The sequence below is a fragment of the Taudactylus pleione genome, unplaced genomic scaffold, assembly GCF_031769625.1.
Source record: "Taudactylus pleione unplaced genomic scaffold, aTauple2 ptg000184l, whole genome shotgun sequence".
Lineage (NCBI taxonomy): Eukaryota > Metazoa > Chordata > Amphibia > Anura > Myobatrachidae > Taudactylus > Taudactylus pleione.
In genome coordinates this window covers 4890906-4909133 of record NW_028284586.1, presented here as the reverse complement: position 1 = coordinate 4909133, position 18228 = coordinate 4890906, and the positions used below count along the sequence as shown (strand labels likewise).

The following is an 18228-nucleotide window of genomic DNA, read 5'->3' as shown; positions in this document are numbered from 1 at the left end:
AAAAAAACAAAAGACCTACACACCAGTGTTTATTCTTTGTTCTGAAAACTATAAAAGTTTTATTAATAAAAGGAAAAAAACTAGCTGCAGGGTGAAGTTGAAATGACCATTCATCAACACTCTGATCTGTGTGATTATGATCATACAGCGCATGTGTCACCAAAAGCAATTGCAGACTGTGCATGTGTACATTCACAGAGGATATGAGAGTGGATGGGTTGCTCCATGCAAGACCAGATCTCTCCATCCATCAAATGGGCATTTCTACAAGGCAAATTCTAAATTTCTAAAAAGGTACCATGCAAATGAATAAGACGTCTCAGGGGAGTGTCATGGGCATATCGTTTGGCTTCCATGCTTGTTTAATGAGTGGGAACAGATATTTTACACACAGCATGGGGCTAGTGTCAGTTCCAATACCACCGATGACGGTTGTGGCTGCAGAGAGAAAATCAGTTGGCGTGCCAGGCTTCCACTTGAAGACCAGATAGATGCTTACATTAGCATAAGGTTGTAAATCTGGCTGCCACGACTGCTTTATGCCCAACTGAGAATCAGGTTCAGTATGACACTAATAATGTTGGCGATTGTACAGTACAGATGAGGAATACTAATAATATTGGTGGTGGAACAGTACAGATAAGAACTAATAATGTTGGTGGCATTACAGGTGAGGGATACTAATAATATTGGTGGTGGTACAGTACAGGAGAGGAATACTAATAATATTGGTGGTGGAACAGTACAGATGAGGTGAGAACTAATGTTGGTGGCATTACAGTACAGGTGAGGAATACTAATAATATTGGTGGTGGTACAGTACAGGTGAGGAATACTAATAATATTGGTGGTGGTACAGTACAGGTGAGGAATACTAATAATATTGGTGGTGGTACAGTACAGGTGAGGAATACTAATAATATTGGTGGCATTACAGCACAGGTGAGGAATACTAATAATATTGGTGGTGGTACAGTGCAGGTGAGGAGTACTATTAATTTTGGAACAGTACAGGCGAGGACTACTAATAATGTTGTGGTGGTACAGTACAGGTGAGGATTATTAATAATGTTGTGGTGGAACAGTACGGGTGAGGAGAACTAATAATGTTGGTGGAGTTACAGCACAGGTGAGGAATACTAATAATGTTGTGGTGGAACAGTACAGGTAAGGAAAACTAATAATGTTGTGGTGGGACAGTACAGGTGAGGAGAATTAGTAATGTTGGTGGCGTTACAGCACAGGTGAGGAATACTAATACTGTTGTGGTGGAATAGATGAGGTGAGAACTAATGTTGGTGGCATTACAGCACAGGTAAGGAATATTAATAATGTTGTGGTGGAACAGTACAGGTGAGGAGAACTAATAATGTTGGTGGCATAAAAGCACAGGTGAGAAATACTAATAATATTGGTGGTGGTACAGTACAGGTGAGGAGTACTAGTAATGTTGGTGGCATTACAGTACAGATGAGGAATACTAATAATGTTGTGGAACAGTACAGGCAAGGACTACTAATAATGTTGTGGTGGTACAGTACAGGTGAAGATTATTAATAATCTTGTGGTGGAACAGTATGGGTGAGGAGAATTAATAATGTTGGTGGCGTTACAGCACAGGTGAGGAATATTAATAATGTTGTGGTGGAACAGTACAGGTGAGAACTAATAATGTTGGTGGCATTAAAGCACAGGTGAGGAACACTAAGAAGGTTGTGGTGGAACAGCACAGGTGAGGAGAACTAATAATGTTGGTGGCAGTACAGGTGAGGAGTACTAATAATATTGGTGGTGGTACAGAACAGATGAGAAGTACAAATAATGTTGATACAACAGGTGTGAGGATTAGCAGCTGGAGAATATAAAATAATTTTTCCAAATAGCGCAGTTAGTTCCATAAACTATAATTCCCATATCTCATTGGTAGTATTCCCATATCGCATATATCAGTACAGTATTAGCTAAGTGCCCAGTTAGTATGGCCTACTTCCCAGTATAGTACTACATAGAGTTCACAAGTATCAACTCCAATGCTCATTATGGGGTCAAAGCAAAGTTGAACCCAAGTCCATCGGTTGAGCGTATTTAGTTTTTTTTCGCACTGCCCTTGCACCAGAACCAAGCACATGCAAGTACAAGCAATAAAGGGTGGCATGCAATTCAGTGGAATTACACTTTCAATTGAGTAGGTGAAGTAGTGGAGGCATATTTGCTGAATTGTGGGCTATGAAGAGTTGTGTACATATGAATATGAATATTTTCTTAGGCACATTCTGCACCAAGAATTGGGGTGGTGCAAGTGTGCATTTAATAGTGGTGGCTATGAATCTAAGCGTACAGATAGAGGTGGTCAGGCCAGAAAGACCAAAGAGCGTACAGATAGAGGTGGTCAGGCAAGAAAGACCAAAGAGCGTACAGATAGAGGTGGTCAGGCCAGAAAGATCTAAGCATACGATACAGGTGGTCAGGCCAAAAAGACCAAAGAGCGTACAGATACAGGTGGTCAGGCCAGAAAGACCAAAGAGCGTACGGATAGAGGTGGTCAGGCCAGAAAGACCAAAGAGCGTACAGATAGAGGTAGTCAGGCCAGAAGGATCTAAGCATACAGATACAGGTGGTCAGGCCAGAAAGACCAAAGAGCAATTGCAGCCGACTTGCGTTAAATTGTGAATCAGTCCCTGTTTCTTTGTTGTTCTTCTATGCAGCAGAGGGTGGGGTATATGCAGAAAGATGTAGAAAGATACTAATAAGCGCTAGTGTGACTAATATTCCTCATGTAATGAATACACAATTTTACTGATTTAGCAATTAACTGGTCTGCAGCTGTTTAAAATATGAGGGGGAAGGAACTCACAAAAATCTGCAAATTGATATACAAAAATTAGACAGCGCTGACCAAATGAATAAAATTAAAACACATTTAATATCACATATATTTGTATAAAACCAATATTGTACTATAATAAGCTCAAAGAGTATTAGTAACAAATGCCCACTGTGAATTCACAGCTTATAAAACAGAATCAGCACCAGCGACAATATAATATAGCGTCATTCATTATATATCCATTCGGACTTTAAGGAAAATAGATTGAAGTCAGCAATTCCAGGTAATGTCATAAATACAGGTTCATTGGAACCAATACGGTGAATAGCAATGATGCTTGGACAGTGCTGTCACTTTCCTAAATGAAGATTATAATGATCCCAGGCTAAATAGCCTTCTGTGATTTCCAACAGAATAGAGGTCTCAGGCCGTGCACGGCTTATAACTGTAAATGTAGTGTGAGTACTCACAATCCAAGCTGTTGAAATAACGATGGGGAAAACTTTGCTGACCGTGTCTCCAGACTGCTCCTGGCACTTCCCCACTTCACTCGTCTCTCTGTCTCTTCCTGGCTTGATATAGTGAAGACCGGGCTAGACAGCCACAAACGGGAGCAAAGGCGCCTCACTCCCCCGTGGAGTGAGCGACAGGCAGCACGGCCGATATCTAGATACGTGGCAAACCACGTGACTGCACGTAACTGTGGACGGGAAATCCCCAGGTCCCTGGGAACGAGACAGCAGGCTGGTGGGTGCGAGCAGATCCTTCTCACAGCGCGTCACTGGTGCATGCAAAACAACGGGGGGGTGTCTTAACGTGTTTCTCAGCTGTATGAGACAGGTTGTTTCCTCAGAGGAAACAGCCTGTGCTGCCTGTCGCTCACTCCACGGGGGAGTGAGGCGCCTTTGCTCCCGTTTGTGGCTGTCTAGCCCGGTTTGCACTATATCAAGCCAGGAAGAGACAGAGAGACGAGTGAAGTGGGGAAGTGCCAGGAGCAGTCTGGAGACACGGTCAGCAAAGTTGTCCCCATCGTTATTTCAACAGCGTGGTATGTGAGTACTCACACTACATTTACAGTTATAAGCCGTGCACGGCCTGAGACCTCTATTCTGTTGGAAATCACAGAAGGCTATTTAGCCTGAGAACATTATAATCTTCATTTAGGAAAGTGACAGCACTGTCCAAGCATCGTTGCTATCCACCGTATTGGTTCCAATGAACCTGTATTTATGACATTACCTGGGATTGCTGACTTCAATCTATTTTCCTTAAAGTCCGAATGGATATATAATGAATGACGCTATATTATATTGTCGCTGGTGCTGATTCTGTTTTATAAGCTGTGAATTCACAGTGGGCATTTGTTACGAATACTCTTTGAGCTTATTATAGTACAATATTGGTTTTATACAAATATATGTGATATTAAATGTGTTTTAATTTTATTCATTTGGTCAGCGCTGTCTAATTTTTGTATATCTATGCAGAAAGAGCCAGAGCCACCGTCCCCAATTTGTTTTGTACAGTTATACAGTATGTGTGGGCGAAGTAGCCCCTGCCTTTATTTATTTTATGTACAGTAAATGAAAGTGTGAAATGTGATTGAGAGCACTGCTGTTTCTGCATTTTTGCTGTTGTTAAGCCCTGTGAGCCTAAACTAGACTGCATGAACTCAATGACACAATGTGAATAGGAATTTTTGTTGCTACTGTACGTGGCCTTCTTTAAGTCACTCTGACCCCCGACCTTTATACCTGTTCTATTACTAGGACATTTTTGGATGTTTTTCATAGAATACACCAAGGATAAGGAGGTAGCTAGATAAAATATGTCCCCGTTTCAAACTTAAAATTACTTAGCAATAGCATCCAAGTTTCCAGCTATGCTATATTGCCTGAATTAAATAGTAATGCTTAAAGTATAGAAGATGTTAAATACACAATTACTTCTTGCCAGGCTGCCTGAATGAAGCTCTTAATCATAATATGAATGTGACAATGACATTTAATAATATGTGGAAAGCATGTAAATTCTTTAAGAGTGAAATGTTGTAACAAGATCAATAAAACGATTCACTGGTATTTGACCAACTCTACTGTTAAAAGTTATCTCTGATCTTACAGACAGGTTTTGTACCCAAAATATAAACCTTCACTTATCAAATATCATAGGTTAATGGCTAGCTCAGTGGTTCCCAAACTGGGTGCCCTGGCACCCTGGGGTGCCACGGGTTGGTGGTCCAGGAGTTAGACAAAATAAAATTAATAATGGTCAATGTGATTGGCAAAACCAGAGGTGGTGACTGGCAGTTATAACATATGTTGACAAACAAAAGCGCAACCACCACATAACTGAACCTAAGGATGGCAGAATGTTTTTCCTGAATTCCCAATAGGACACTTTTGGCCTATGGGTGCCGAGAACAAAATGCTGATACTCTAGGGCAGTGTTGGCTAACCTTGACACTCCAGCTGTTATGGAACTACATAACCCAGCATGCACTGCTACAGTTTTGCTATTAGGGCATGCTAAAACTGTGGCAGGGCATGCTGGGATATATAGTTCCACAACAGCTGGAGTGTCAAGGTTAGCCAACACTGCTCTAGGGTGCCATGATTCAAAAAAGTTTGGGATCCACTGGGCTGTTTATTATTGTTTGGCAGATACAGTAAAAGCTTTTTTTCCCTATGTTTGTCTGAAGCCATGGACTGTGTATAAAATGTATAAAGTAATTAAGGGCCTGATTCAGAGATGTAATTTATCGGATGATGAACGTACATCTCCGATGTTTCCTGGTCTGTGCAGGACCAATTCTGTGCATGTGCAGAACGGGTCCTGTGATTACGCTCGAAGATCCCCCCAAACCACAGCATGATTGACATGCTACAGCATTTGGGGGCGGGGCCGGTCACAGTTCCCAGAAATGGGAGCGCGTCATCCCCGTTTTACAGGAGGGGCAAGGCCAGGCTCTGCGCCGTCGCAGATTGCTGGCCTACTTGACCAGCACCTGGTCAGAGTGCGGGAAGCTGATCAAAGGAGCAACCTGCGATGGTGACCCCAGGCTGCGACGTTGGTCGCAGTGCTGGGATCGCAGATGCAGCAAGGAGGTGTCTGACACCACCTTCTGCATTTGCATCTGAGATGGACGGATTTGCACAGCTGCTTGTGTGCAGCTCTGCAAAGCTGTCCATCTCTGAATCAGGCCCTATGTGTAAAGAAATACATAGAAGAATATAGTTTCTATTCATAAAGTTAAAAGGGGTTGTTAAACTTGGGACAACCCCCTTCCCCTCCTTGTAAGTCATCCCTCTCCAAAGGGAGACTGACATTTAAAGCTGATAAAGATTTAAATACGAGGTTTTGTCACTGTTAAGGTAGGTAAAGTACATTTTCAGTTCCAAACAATTGTTTTTCATAAACGAATCAAAATGATTGTCACTGCAACAACATAAAAAAATGCATTTAAAGTGAAATTACATTGAGATTCTTACAGGAAATCCAGGTATAAGAAGAAAAGAAACAAGCTAAAAACAATACAATTACAAATCCAACCAACAGATTGAGGAGTAGTTTCTTCTCATCCGTAATCTACTTGTGCAGGTTCTAATACTCCTCTAACGTTTATTGGAGGATAGTAATGAAAATACAGTATGACAAGGATGACTATCATCCGCAAAGATCTTATTCACCTTCAATAACCTCCTCCTAACAGAAATATCCTCCAAGTGGGGCAAAGTTTGACCATAATCCTTTCTGCTGCTTTGACCACCCTATCTATGGACTTGCCATCTACATGTGTGCAGTTCCATACCACATCGTAATAGCAATAACCCATCAATAAAAGTTAATAAGCATATTCCTCATCAAATCTACATACCGCAATCTTCTCAAGAAGACAAGGCGCTGCTGCCTTTCCAATCACAGATGAAATTTGCAAAGACCATTATAAATCAGCAGAGACATTAACTCCCCCTCGGGGCCCCGGCCGGCAGCTGAGTGACGTGGCTGGCCGGCCACCGCAGTATCAGTAGATAAGTGTGCTGTTATCGGGGTCTAACAGGCACTTAATGCCCTAAATCCATGAATTTATCATGGATTGCAGGGGTTAACGCCCGATAACTTGAGTTAACCCGTTTGTTTAATAGGCGATAACACAGCATCAGGAGAAAAAGGGAGCCTAATTGAATAGCCTTAGACGATAAAGCCTGAGACTATCTCCCTTTTTCTTCCCCAATAATTTAATCGGGGCTAATTAAATTCCCCCCAGTGTTTACAAACAGTAACTTGATGTAAGAATCACGGTTCCCGTGGTGACAACGAACTCTATGGAGAACTACAAGTATGGTATGAAAAAAATTTAAAAATATACTTTTATTTGTGTAACCCTAAAAAGACACTACAGGTGTCCAAAGTAAAACAAGTATTAAATAACTTGAACCTAGAGTTTACTGTGTATCACAGTTTTAAAGGCTTGGCGAATATATTGGTTTATATCCCTATAATAAAATAATCTAGCTGTAAAAGCTGTCTATGTTGCCCACCTTGCGACTCTTTTCCTGGACATGTTGATTTTTGTACGTAGTCCTATGGGGCTGCGAACAACAATCAGCGAGTCCGAAACTACCAAAAGTGGCGCATACAGGTGCACTTATTCATGGGAGAGAGATAATTGAATCATTCCAATAGACTTTCCTTAAAAAAATATTTCTGAAGTCATAATAATTGTTACCTTTTATTAATACACTTTTTTTATTTACGTATATAAAGCCAACATTTTATGCAGCGCTTTACAGGGAATGTTTAATTCTTCATTTTCATCACAAACACAAATTTCTGGGAAAAATATTAATATCAGAGATCATTTAAAGAAGGAATTATTAATTTCATAATTTGTGAATGCTACATATACAAGTAATACATTATAACCATGCATGTTAAGTCTAGGGCCGTTACAAGAGACAGCAAGATACAGAATGAGAATACGGAAGTATTAATAGTAACATTGCTACAGATGGAATGAGCAGTGGAATATGAGAGAACTGATGGGCACATGAATGGAGATTACCACTGAATGGTACAATAATGACATATATTGCCGCTAAGGTTTCATTTAGCCATTACTGTTAATGGACACATTTATGGAAATTACTACTGATGGACATATTATCAACATTAACATTGCTAGAAACATTATTAGGTGTTATTACTTATGTTCAAATTAGTGATCATTAGCACTACTACTGATGGGCACATTAGTGTATATACAGGGGTTAATTACGGAATTAAATTGAACACACTGGAATTTAACACTGAATTTCTAAGGTAAACATTCATGTATAACTAGAAAAGTCTCTAAGGTAACGTTAGGCTACTCAGAACCAGAAGGTTTGGGGTTATGCCAAATATCAGTGCTATGTGAGATATAAAACTAAACTATACACAGGCATTTTAGTCTTGCATACATGATTGTTGTCCAGTACACATACCTATAATTGTGCTGTACTGTGCGTGAGTTGTATAATATTTGTGAATATGCATTAGGGGTATATTAAACCCTGTTTGTTGACACATGAAATTCAACTACATAGCATGGGCCCACAATGTCATATTGCCACACATTGGATACATCCATGTTATATATAGTACATTAATTGCTCAGCTTTCAATATTCTTTAATGGTATATCTTACTACAAAAGGGCATATTATGTCCATGGGCACAATAGTCTGTATTACTGTAGCTGGTGGAAATCATAGAACGTTACTACCAATGGGCATATTTTAGTGATCGTTATTCAGGTAGACATTACCACTGATGGGTATTCAGGTGGACATTACACTTAATGGGTATACGAGTTGGCCTTAAAACTGATAAGAATATTAATGAGGTTTTATTAATAAGCACATTTGCAGAATAAGCTGTGCACATACACCTATACTCAAATCACACCAAATATCCCCATTTGGCGCACCATGGACTTTGCAACTTAGCCACGCAATGCGACTTTCTTAAAATATGCATTTAAATCTGCTACGTTATACCAATTATTTTAATCCTAAATTACACTATTAGCCAATTAAGACGCACAATTCCGAAAAAAGTAAACTATTCTCATCATTATGCTTAATCTACTACTTTATAACCATTGCCTTGCGACCAAAAAATACTAATGTTAAGTACTTAGGGCCTGACTCAGAGACGGACGCTAATGCGATTGCAAATGCATTTTTGTATGCGAGACGCAGCTGCGAAAATATGCTAATGTTAGCAAAGATCAGATGAGCATAAAGACGCCCCACCGCATGCGATGATGCATACCTACGTAAACATCGGTAACATCGAAGCACATCGGCGGCCATCTTACCCTTGCGGCAGGTCTGACCTGCCGCTGCCTGGAGTGCTCTTCTGACACGCAGAGCTGTATATGCAATTGCAGTGGCTAATTTATGCACACCCATGTAACGGCGTTTAAAAGGACAAACACGCCTACGTTTTTGTAACCACTTCCCATCATCACACCCAAACGCTGACAGTCTGTCACTCATTTAGAGATGGATTCCTCTGTGCATGCGTGATCACAATGCTAATGCAGTGTACGTGCACAATGGCAAACAATCGCTAGATCTGTGTGAAAATTGCATTAGCGTCAGTCTCTGAATCAGGATCTTAGTACTTAGTATTTTTTTGTCACATTGCTCAATTACAGTTATTCAATTACTTTTACACTCACAGCGGATTTACTAGTAAAGTGAGTGACAGGTAGTCAGTGTTTGAGGGAGGTAACGGGGTGTCTAGGGAAATGCTGGTGTCCTGGACTGTTTAAACAATGTTCTCTGGGCCTGATTCAGAGCCGCTCGTAAGCGGCCACTCGTTCGCTCCGAGCGATGTTCGCACAACTACGCATGCGTATGGGTTGTAATACGCATGCGCGAACCAGTCATTGCGGTCGGAAATTGTGTGCTCGCAAAATAGCGAATGCCTGCTAATTTGAGTGACAGAATGAGGCGTTTGTGGGTGGTAACAAGGGAAGGTGCTTGAAAATGGGGAGTAGAGATCCGAGCGCAGACGTGCCAAACGGTCAAAACGGGCGTTTTAAGGGTGTGCATAATTAACAAAGCAGCGTCATCGACCACGTCACTTGGTTGTCTTTTACCCCGAACTGCTCGCATGATTGCTATAGGAAAATCCAACCACAAGCACTGTGAGCAGTTCAGACGCCTTTCGATGTACTCGATTAATCTAAGAAATAGCGGAGATGACGTAGGATGCGAGCGGCCAGGGGGCGTTTTATAAAAAATAGCGAGCGCATGTTTCGTTCGCTCGTTCAGACATAGAGGCTTCAACAGACCGCAAAGAGCAAGCACTCTATTTAAATATCCGGCCCCTTTTTCTGAACGAGCGAGCGCAAATAGCGTCCGGCTCTGAATCAGGCCCTCTGTGTGTCCATAAATTAGTCTGCGTGTCTGGAGACCGGCTATGTCTGAGACAGCTTAGACTTGCTCAGAGGGCTGATGGCCGCCTGATCTGTGCTCGATGTTTCCAGTTTTGTGCATAATCGGCAAATGCGAGATGCTTTCAGTGGGCGTCTCTAAGTACTGGATGGCGAGTGAATCATTAGCATATTTTCGCAATTGCAATCCGTGAGAGATCACAGGTGACTTAATGCCAGAATCTATTGTGCAGGTCTCCGGGAAAGTGGGGAACACGCCTTATACCCCGGGACATCTTTTCTGCACATGCGCAAGTCACCGGGAAAATGTCCGCCGCCTTTTTCCCTGTGAATTTTGCTGCTCTGCAGCGCCGGGCCAGCACTGCAGAGCAGCAGTCTGTAGACTGTGGAGAGGTAAGTATAAACTAAATATGGGTGCAGGGTGTGCGGCGTGGGCCCCCCTGGACTCAGGGGCCAGTGTGCACCGTACACCCATTATAAATACCCCCCTGCTGAAAATGTAGTGTGTACAGAATTCCGACCGCTGCTGTGATTCTGTTCATGTTAAAACGTCGTCTTGTGAGTGTTTCCATTTAAATCAGCAATTATGTGCTTCTTCTCGGCTTAATAATTGTGTAGTGTGTACACTCGAAATCAGATGTTTTCGGGAGCGTTTTTAAGCTTTAAAGAATATTGTCTAGGCCATATAATTGTTTGGCAAATCTGACAGGTGTGTACCACTGCCACATTTATATGAATGGCAAATTCAGGGACAGAGCACACTAGTGTCAGATTCAGCATTTTAGTGCACATGATGTGTTGATGGCATATTATATATTTTTAGTGGCATAATACCAATTATAGGGAATAGTATCTATGAGCATAAGCACAAAGACCCCAGCTCTCTTTTGAAGTGGTGTGTGGGGAATATGTAATTATCTGCACTGGGCTCTCCAGTCTTGGGAATGGTTCTTAAAACCTAATACTGAGCCATAGAACCCCACTATCCCACAGCAAACAGTCACGTATATATATTTTTTGTCTTGTCCATTCTTCTTTGAATTGCACACAATTATCTTATGCCATAAATAATAGCCTGCAACCTGATTTGAATAATGCTTTCATAATATGAAAAAAAAAAAAAAAAACACCTGCCCCATGTTTTCTTGCACTGAAAATGCTATAGGAGTTTATTTGGGCTTGAGGACCATTGGATCTAATGCCCAATTTCTATTGTGAAAAAAAAAGCAATGTAAAAATTAATGAGAAATCATATCATGTTTTTTGTTATGTGCAGCTTAGAAAATTAAAGTAATAAATTTGTTAACACAATGTCATTATTTCGTACCCTGCTCCCTCCCACTGCCATTTCCCTTCGTATACCATCTCCCCCTCCCTGTGGGTTTTATTTTTGGAAAATTCCTGATAGACAAAGTAAAAAAAATAAATAAATAATAACAGATGAATATACATGTATTGTTTTCACAGTTAAATTACCTTCTATTATTATGACTCCAAGGCAGGCGACTACTGCTGTCCCAGCAATCACAGTCAGAAACAAAGCGACTGGAACAGCAGCCAATGCAATAAACACAAGGAGAGATAAGGACATGAATGGACGTTCATCCAGGTACTGTCCAACAGGGGAGTTCATGAAGGCGACCACCTATAAAAGAAAGATAGGAGAATGAGCTGCTGCTCTAAATAAAATGGATAATTTTCCCATTGAGTTGCACTAGGGGTTTTCAACTCCAGTGTCCACTGAAGAGACATGGTTGCTATGAAGGGCTACAAAATATTATTAATATTGATTGTGTAGTATGACTTTTCTTCATAAGAGTTTAACATAAAAACCTGTGTATGCCATGCCTAGGATTACATGATTGATTTTTACAGTTGAATGAAATAGGTCTGTGGACACCTGAAAATGCAAGTTCATGCAGGTTTTCTGAATTTTGTTTGGCTTCTTGTTAGCATTAACCAGCAGTCACATTGGCAATAATATCAATGCCAGCATTAGCACCACTACTAACATTAGTATCAGTAAGCACGCTAGCAATCCCACTTCAAACACCAACTTCTAGCAGCCACTTTCCAATATAGGGGGGACAGGGAAGAATATCACTTTCAGCTTTTATATGTATGGGTGAAGAAATCACACAACAAACATAAGCATAGCAACAGGTGCCTGGTAATTAGAAAAACAGCAACAGGAGCAAAAATATTTGACAAATAAAAATGCAAGAGCACAATGAGCAGATGTCAATAAGACTCTGGCTCCATTCTTACTTTATAGCAACATGGCTGGGAAAAGATTTTGCAAATCTTCAATGCAAAACACCATTTCTACTAATAGTAGAACAATTTAGAATGGGTTGTCATGCCTTATAAAGTACATAAGCCAATCCAGGTTAGTGAAAAGGCATGCAGCTATCACACTCCATAATTACTTAAAAAATTCCTTACATGTGGCAGATCTCCTTCTGACCCAGGGTACTTTATTACGTTACCCAAGTTAAGAATAATCACACACTAAACAGATGTTCAAAAACTAAATTTTAAAAACTTCATAGTTCAAACATTACTAGTTGACATAAATTTGGATATAGTCACAGGTTTCTTATATATTAAAACAAGTATTAGAACTATTCAACCCTGCGCTTCTGGAAGTGCTGCTGCAAGTAAAACAAAAATAAAAAAAAGGTACACCCCTTAAACCAAACTAGTAATACATAAAAAAAAGGGAATGGTAAACCAGCGCTTCACTCTTCTTATATTTATTTTACACAATCATAGTATCTTAAAGTAGACTGATACTTACATTCAAATTCTCTCTCGAGTGCCCATAGCAGTAACGTATTAAAACGTTTTTGTGGTATTAAATTGTGTAAAGGGAACTGGCGGATTAAAAATATGGAAGAACTTTGACCCCTAAAAGGTTAAATATGGACTTTGAGTCCAAATGGTTTTTGTGATTTTGTGTTTATATCCTAATCTGTTTCTTATTTGTCTCCTTTCCATCCCGGCCTTTTTGGAGAATTAACAAATTAGAATATGGATGTCTCTTTATAGAATATCAATGTTTTTATTTGTTACTTTGTATGTAAAAGCAGTTCAGATTGAGCTGTTAAGATGTGGAATTGGTATCCAATATTCTACAGTTTACGGGATTGGATCTAGACCCTTCTCTATGTAGTTACCGTATATTGCCTGAACTGGCTTCTTTACAGCTTTGGGTGACATGGGATCTAAAGGTGTAACCACACTGGGTCATTTATACGACACACCTATTCTTAAATACTTTGCACAACTCCAAGAAGCTCATTATTTACCCAAATCATATTTCTATAGATATTTACAATTACGGCATGCTCTCTCGGCTCAATTTTCAGATGGCCCTCCCCTAATTCAAATATCCCCTTTGAAGTCATTCCTTTTATCTTTAGGTCCCTGGAAGACTCTTTCCTACTCATACTCCTATATATGGTCTTCTTACCATAAGGATAGTTTACCGCATCTTAGACCACAGTGGGAAAGAGATATCGGCTCCATAAGCGATACGGATTGGGATAATGCTCTGGAAGCTCCTCGTATATCCACGACTTCTTAAGATTTCAACAGATTCAACTGTTTATACTACACCGTACCTATTTAACTCCTGTTCGTTTACTGAAGTTTGGGGGGAGAGCGTCTGACATATGCCCTAAGTGTAAAATAAGTAGTGGTACTTTCTGGCATCTTCTATGGGATTGTCTGGTGGTTAGCACTTTTTGGAATAAAGTTTTGAGAGTTTTTGTCTAATACAGGTATTTCTCCCACTTTAGCTATGCCATTGATGTGCTGTTTAGGCTCCATAGACGAAGTACTTGACAGATATCTTAAGCAATACATTGTTAATATGTGTATGCTAGCTAAGGTATGTGTGGCCCAATCGTGGATGGCTCCTACAGGACCAGATTATAATGCTTGGCTGTGCTTGGTCCGTACCACTGTTAAGCATGAAAAACATGTGTTTATGTGTCGCAAAGCTGAGAAGTATGATCGTATTAGGGATGGTTGGCTTAATTCCAGTTATACCCGTGCACTGCCTAGTTATTGACCGGTGTATTACTGAGATGTGCTAAGTTGATTAAACAACTTTATTGGGAATTAGTTGGTTTTACTAATTTTTCAGGTGAAGCTTTTGACGACATTCTAATGTTTGTATAGTGTGGTTATTTTTATTATTATTATTACTTTTTTTTGGAATATGTTTACGGTTTTGGTATGCTAGCCAATATTTGATATTTACAAGTTCTATAGGAAATGGATCTAATGATGCAGTTTGTAGCTCCATGGCTTATATTCCAGATATTGTTATTTGACTATGTATCTATGTATGTTTTTATTTTTTTCTTCTTTCGTTTTATTTGTTTATATGTTAATGTATTTTTTATAAAATCAATAAAAATTACTACATTCCCAAAAAAAAAAAGCAGTTAAGATTGTCTATATAGTATGATCGACTTAGGGATTAGTCAACCGGGTTTTAGGTATTACCACAACGTGATTGGTGAGAATATGTCACATGACCCTGGATTGTCGGCAATATATTCCCAGACCTGTAAGAAATATGGCACTTCCTGATAAAAGGGAGAGAGCTCCCTGAAACGCTTTGAAGCCATCTATATGAATTGAATAAAAGCAGGACTTTACATAAACTCCGGAGCCTTCAGATTCCATCGTAGCTTTGTGAACATTTCTGCTGCCTGATTACTGCAGTGTAGAGACGGATCGGATGTCACCTTGTTTCTCCTGGACTTTGGTATGGTTTCCTGGCCGACTTGAACTTGTGTGCATATTTTAAATGGATCTTACCTGTGTGTTTTAATAAACCCCCTTGTTCCATCATTTGGATATCTCCACGTTTCATGTGTGATGGGTTATGGTTTGCCTGAGACGTTGAAGACAAAAAGAAACTGCTACAGGCACACATGACAGAATTTTAATGTGAGTGTTTTTCTGAAAGGTAAAGGTAAAGGTTCCAACTTATATTTTTTTCCTGCCGGGTGTGGAGAAAGAAACCTTTATAGACACTCGAGAAAGAATTTTAATACAAGTGTCAGTCCCCCATTTTCCAAAAGTGGGGACACGCAGTGACAACTACTTAAGATACTATGATTGTGGAAAATAAATATAAGAAGAGTGAAGCGCAGGTTTATGTGTTTATACAAAAGTTATCTAATTCATGCATCGAATCCATGTGTCAAAACCTGTGATATGACTTTGCTAAAAACAAAAGGGGGTGCACTACTTCTGCAAAGTCACCCATACCAGGTTTCTGTGGTGAAAACTGATGAAATTATCCCCTCTGCAGAACTTCCAGGAACAATAATAAATAAATCCAGTGAGCTGCACACAAAAGTAATGTGAACACTCGCTGAGGTGTGTTTATTCCTGGATTTCAGAAGTCACTAGATTATGAATCCTCAATTTAGGGAGGAAATTTGTCAAACCTACTAAAGAGGACATGTGCAGAATTTCCCATAGCAACCAATAAACTGTTAGATGTCATTTTACTAGTACAAACTATAAAATTATAGCTAGAAACTGATTGGTTGCTATGGGACTTTCAGGAGAGTCCCGGCCATTTTAGGACAGCTATAATTTTATAGACTGTACTAGTAAACTTACATCTAACAGCTGATTGGTTGCTATGGGCAATTTCTCCACTTTAGAAGATTTGATACATTTTACCTTAAATGTCTTTATATTTGTCCTGGAATAAACACTCCTCAGGGGGTTTTCACCAAACTTCTATTTACTAAGCAGTGTAGGGAGACAAAGTGAAAAGTGATAAGAAAGTGATAAGGTGCCAGCCAATCAGCTCCCAACTATCATTTTTGAAACACAGTCTGTGAGATGACAGTTGGGAGCTGATTGGCTGGCACCTTATCACTTTCTTACCACTTTTCACTCTGTCTCCTAACACTGCTTAGTAAATAGACCCCACAGCACTTGCCAACTTTCTGGTTGCTCCCTCCGGGAGGGGCCAGCCATGTTGGCACAGCAGGAGGCATGGTGCGCCACAGTTGGGCGGTTCGATAGCGTGATCGTATCATCATGGCCCCATCCCATGATTACCAGCATTGTAAAAAGGGTGCCGGGCTACGATGACGTGATTCATTCCAAGTGATGTCATCAGTCGCCCCGGACTGTCCACTTCACTCAGGAAGTGGGCAGACGCGGCCAGGCTCCAGGACACTTATACTATGCCAGGGGCAGGAGAGCACCTCGCGATTTTCAGGAGTGTCCCTGCCGTTCCGGGAGAGTAGGCTAGTATGTGTTATGGCTGCATAATGAGTCATTCCAACAAACATTTTCCCCAAAAAAATAAAACATATATTTGGCTGATCTGACAGTATCCAAACAAGAAACACCAGATTCCATGGACTTGGCGGTATGTAAATTTACATCACAATACAACAGCCCATGCTACACAATATAATATGCCAAATTCAGTAGCACATGATGAGAATACACAGCGCTATAAATGCGCTATGAAACATGCATTACGGTGGAAGTTTATAATAAATTATTATATATATATATATATATATATATATATATATATATATATATATATATATCCACTAAATCTGTAACCATGAAGGCTACAAAATATAAAAAATTACTGACCACTTGGCAGGGAGAACCATTGTCTTAGTAAGTGGAAAATCCCTGATTATAAAACTGATTCTACTTCCATGATGCTAAGGGACCTGTTATGGGTGTAGAACTGACAGATGGATTCAATTGTAATATTCCTTCTGTAAGTAATATAATCCTTTCACATGAATGCGATTTGCATGTACTGGACAAAAATTGCACTACAGAGACATATTTCAGAACAGTCGAAAACCAAAACAAATGCAGGAATCTAATGGCGTACCAAACAACTGTACTGCTTACATTGCTTTCACTGATGAGAATAAACCTGAATCTGATTCAACAGTCTGGCCAACACATCTAAAGATTATGGGTCTGATAACACAACTGCTGTGCGAAATTCTGCAAATGTCGCAGATGACAAGGAATGTATTGAGACACCCATCTGCAGCTTTGCAAAGCCAAGTGTCTGCGTACAAAGATGCATCAGTCGCAGATTATCTGATCGCAGTTCTGAGAAGACCTATGGCTACTCAGAATGCCCGCAGGAACTAGGACGCTGGAGATGTTTTTATTGCATACAGGATCGCAGATACAGGCTGTGACATGCCCTGAAAACAGTTGCGACACGCCTGCGTTCTTAAAAAAATAAAAGTATAAAGTTGCTGTGAGCGACTACGGTAATGTACCATGATGCATTCACAGTGCTACTCAGATGCACGCGCAGTTACTGATAATCGTTCAACTGTGTAAATATCGATATTGCATACTTCTCTGAATCAGGCCAGATCTGGTAATGTATGGGAGCAAAAAATCAGTCGTTTGCTCGCAAACACCAGAAAATAGCCGAAAACTGTTGTTCATACAAGTTGGTTAAACCAGTTTGATTTAACCAACTTGTCTGAACGACCGTTTTCGTCCATTTCCATCATTTGGGCGCAAAAGGCTGATTGTCATTTGCTCGCACACGTTAACCGATTTTTTGTTTCAACCAGTCAACTAGTTGGCTTCTTGTAAAGATAATCTTTTAGATGAGTGGCCAACCTTACATTGGCCATTGTGTTATTCTCTTTATTAGAAAACGTAAACAATCACCATCAATAACATTCTGCAGACCTTTTACATAGTAGCCGTATCTATTCAATTTTATTCAAATAGCTCTATAATTACATCCCATATTTTTTCCTGTCCATTTGCTCTATCAGTTTTAATGATTTTCTTTTATAGCCAAGCTGTTTTCTTCCGAATCCATATAATTCTATAACACTCCAATTAGCTTCACCTGGAAACTATATGGGACAAACCCTGGATAATGCTAATATTCT

At 40.0% G+C, this 18228-nt stretch overlaps 1 protein-coding gene across 4 annotated transcripts in view; it reads right to left on the bottom strand.

Moving 5' to 3' along the window:
- The window catches only part of LDAF1 (lipid droplet assembly factor 1), a 115785-nt gene that overhangs the window by 41572 nt on the left and 55985 nt on the right, over window positions 1–18228 (bottom strand). For all 4 annotated transcript variants that reach the window (XM_088476163.1, XM_088476161.1, XM_088476164.1 and 1 more), the window contains exon 3: window positions 11753–11921. In XM_088476163.1, the coding sequence (XP_088332289.1) occupies window positions 11753–11921 (169 nt within the window). The remainder of the gene's footprint in view (window positions 1–11752; window positions 11922–18228) is intronic.